The sequence below is a fragment of the Syzygium oleosum genome, unplaced genomic scaffold, assembly GCF_021117445.2.
Source record: "Syzygium oleosum isolate NSW1041296 unplaced genomic scaffold, Sole_v2.1 Sole_v2.27, whole genome shotgun sequence".
Taxonomy (NCBI): domain Eukaryota; kingdom Viridiplantae; phylum Streptophyta; class Magnoliopsida; order Myrtales; family Myrtaceae; genus Syzygium; species Syzygium oleosum.
The window spans coordinates 1,098,073-1,101,868 of record NW_026607511.1 but is presented as its reverse complement, the minus strand read 5'-3'; the positions used below and the strand labels follow the sequence as shown (position 1 = coordinate 1,101,868).

Here is a 3,796-nt window from a genome sequence, read left to right as displayed (position 1 = left end):
TCTCTCTTTCTCTCTTCCTATTTATACATAGAAGCCTTACTTGGTCACCACTCAAGACATTTAATGTTGATCATGATGACGGTGCCTCCAAAGTCCAACTTCCATTAATGCGAGTCATGATGAAGGGCCCTAAAGTCTTGATTCATTAATGTAAGACATCATGAAGGGCCACCAAGTTCAAGCAATCAATACAAGCCATTATGAAGGTGGCCTCCAAAGTCAAGAACAATAATGGCCAATTAATAAAGCTTGGAGGATAAGCTTTGACTCGGTCAATGCCTTATCCTCTAGATTCCTCTACAAATTTTCCGAACCGTGTACTCCCTAGAACCTTTTGACTTTGTTGAATTCTCACGCAAATGACTCGGGCCAATCGGGTCACACGAAATAGATCATTTGGCACAAAAAACCACAACCCACTTCATAAACATCTAACTTATTTTCCGAGGGTTTTTTGCAATAAACACGCATACTAATTCCATCCAAGCCGAGGTTCGGCCCAGATATGTCCTTAAATATCACCAAAAGACATCAAGTCGGGATTCCAACGTTCTCATATAGAAATTGATAAAACCGAACAGCTTTGCACTGTTCACGAAATCGGACTTGAAAATATAGTAAATGGACTCCGAAAATTCTCAAATTCGGATATGTCATAAGCAAGGCTTTAACAAACATTTCTCCTGAAGAACACAAAATCGGAATCTCTCTGTAAACACCATTTTTAGTAGCTCAAATACAGACTAAAAACAGTTCACTGGAACAGAATTCGTGTTTCTCAAATTAAGCTCTGTCCAGAATACAAATCATCTCGAAAAATTCCCAAATTTGTACACTTTATAGAAGAAGAAGTTTTCAACAACTTTTGTGAAGGAAACTTTTCCAAAATCATCCCGGAAAATCTTGTAGAAAATAAATACGGTGTGAACATCGCTGAAATATCCATTCTGGGCAGTTTCACACGGTCCAAAAATCAGGCCATCGTACCACTCATATCAACTTCAAAAATTATGAAATTAAAGTATGTAAAACTTTAAGATGTTTGGAACAACTTTCAAGAAGAAAGTGTTTGGAAATTCGGATCACAAAAGTCTCTCCAAAAATAACAAAACGAAGGGATACAAAGGATCCGAAACTGGGTTTTCCAAAACAAGAGAAAACAATTTAGTTCTGATTGGAAAACCATCAAACTTAAACCATAGCCATTTCCCAGGGACTGAAATAAGGATATTACAATTTACCTGTGGCTTCCCAGGCCCAAAAATTGGGATGTGACATTTTATCTCATTCCCCGTTGTTAAACATTTTAGTCCCTCGACCTTGATTATGACTGAGCCTCCGCTACGTTTCGGGGTACCAATGGAGACGGAGCATTGGGTGACTGAGTACCCAGTTGGTGAGGATAGGGAGTATCGGAAGTACGAGAGTACAGTTTGGGTCGATGATGGTGAGCAATACTTGACAGCTCACAAGTATATGGCTTGGTTTCTGAGGGATGGAGCTCAGACTTTTGGTCCTCTCCGGGGATTTGATATTCCCCCTGACGATGGTTTAGGAGTGTGGGATCTTATGGAGATTGATCCCCCTGATGGAGCTGTAGTTAATCCTGAGTCCGAACCGATGGTTACGGAACCCCCGGCGTGGTCTGAGGAATCAGAACCTGAATCGGAGCATTTACCGTCTAGTTCTTATAGCGAGGCATCTGATCCGGCTTCGCCAGGAGCACCGCCAGGATGATGTGGAGGTTTTTGATATGGTTAGAGATCTCTATCTTTTTGGAGCTCCTCTTTTGACTATAGTAGTGGAGCAGATCGACCACCCTATCCCTTTTTGAGTATGCGTGGTCTGAGTTTGTGGCCTTTAGAAAGGTTTGTATATGTTATCGTTGTATGTGACGTTAAGTTTATAAAATGGTTTGTTGGTTTGTTTAAATTGTCTCTCTCTATTATCCTGTTTGAATATTTGTTGAATGGAGTGTTCGTTTGGCTTCCGCGAATATTCTCTTATTCGATGGTAACGGGTCGGCGACGAATCTTAGGAGTCGCTTTCTTAACGACTGCGGCGGGATGTTACGTGTTCGTAGGGTACGGGGTGTGACATCCCCGTTTAAATGGTATCAGAGCAAGGTAAGCTTGATCCATGTTTGGTCGAGACCTGGAGTGATAAGGAGCGATGACTTTGGGGTAGCTAGTTAGAGAGACTTGCCTTGATCACAAGTTTGTGACGCTTTGTGTGTGCTTTGAGAATATATGCTTGTGATTGGTAAGCTTGAATTTGCATCATACGGTTATCTGCTTATGAATGCTGAGTGGTTTAGTGCTATTACTAACGTTGCAGGCGCTGTAAGGTAAGATCCAGAACCTTGCTAAGTGTGTACTTATGATGCTTGTTTGGGGTAATTGCTTGCTTACAACTGCTTGCTGTGGTTCGTTGCCTAGAACTGTTTAAGCCGAGTAGTTAGTTTAAGTCTTTAATTCTATGGTGGAATTATAGCAGTCTTAGGTGTTTGGAGTGATTTCTGTGAGGATGAACACCCGGGGTAGAGGAACCAGAGGTGAATCGAGTTCGCGAGCCAGAACGGCAGAGGATCCTAGAGTTGATGGAGTTTTAAGGGCTCTAGAGGCGATTGGACAGTTGATAGGCTTGCAGACTCAAGAACGAACTGCTGCTGCTACTGCTGCCGCTGAGGCTGCTGCAGTCGCCGCTCAGAATAATCCGGGGAATGGAAATGGAAATGAGAATCACCAGAAGCATAAGCTGGTAGAGCAGTTCTTGAAACTTAAGCCATCAAAGTTCGACGGGAAAGGTGATCCCGAGGCTGCCACTCGATGGGTTGAGGAATTGGAAAAGGCCTTTGCACTTCTAGGGTGCACAGAGGAGGAAAAGGTGACTTTGGCTGTGTATCAACTTCAAGATAATACTAATGATTGGTGGAAGGCCACCCGAGAAAGAATTTTCCCGGTGGGCACGGTGCCGAACTGGACCGGCTTCATCGATGCCTTTAATGGGAACTACTTTTCTGAGAGTGCTCAAGAACAGAAGATGGCAGAATTCTTACGGCTTTGCTAGAATCATATGACTGTGGATCAGTATGAGGCAGAATTTGCTAGGTTATCGAAGTTCGCACTGAGGATGGTCGAGAATCCTTTGAATAAGGCAAGAAGGTTCCGAGATGGTTTAAAGCCGGAACTTCGCAGCCGATTGATACTCCTGAACCTTAGGGATTACAACGAGCTTTATGAGTGGGCTTAGATGATTGAGAGAGACATGACTGAGAGGAATGCCGCATCTGGATCGCGGTTTATACCGGCTAGGGATAATCGTAACTTTGGAAAGAAACCTATGAATGGGAATAGGAGGTTTGTCCCTCCGGTCAAAAAGAATATCGTAAAGCCGACCTACTATTCTGGAACTTCGTGTCGATTTTACGGGAGAAGGCATGGGAATGGCCCTTGCCCTGGCAGGAATGGAACTTGCTTTGGATGTGGCCAGCACGGTCACCAAGTGAAGGATTGCCCGAATCGACAAGTTAGGTCGCCACTTCAGCCACAACAACCTCGGATGGGGAATCAGGCTGGAACCGCTCCGCAGAATAATCAGAACCTACCCCCAGCATAAGGAAGAATCTATGCTATGGCTCGCAAAGAGGCGGAGGATGCGCCTGGCGTGGTCATAGGTACGGTCTCTTTATGTGATCATGCTGCTTATGCCTTGTTAGATCCGGAAGCATCGCATTCATTTGTGTCAGAGCAATTTGTTAGATTGACTGGGATCGAACCGAAACCATTAGAAGTGA

General features: G+C 43.8%; 1 protein-coding gene across 1 annotated transcript; it reads left to right on the top strand.

Annotated features, from left to right (window-relative positions):
• Window positions 1-2,526: 2,526 nt before the first annotated feature.
• Window positions 2,527-3,069, top strand: LOC115667413 (uncharacterized). Its single transcript, XM_030588993.2, has one exon. It carries the CDS (start codon window positions 2,527-2,529, stop codon window positions 3,067-3,069), a length of 543 nt encoding a protein of 180 aa, XP_030444853.2.
• The last annotated feature ends 727 nt before the right edge of the window (window positions 3,070-3,796 follow it).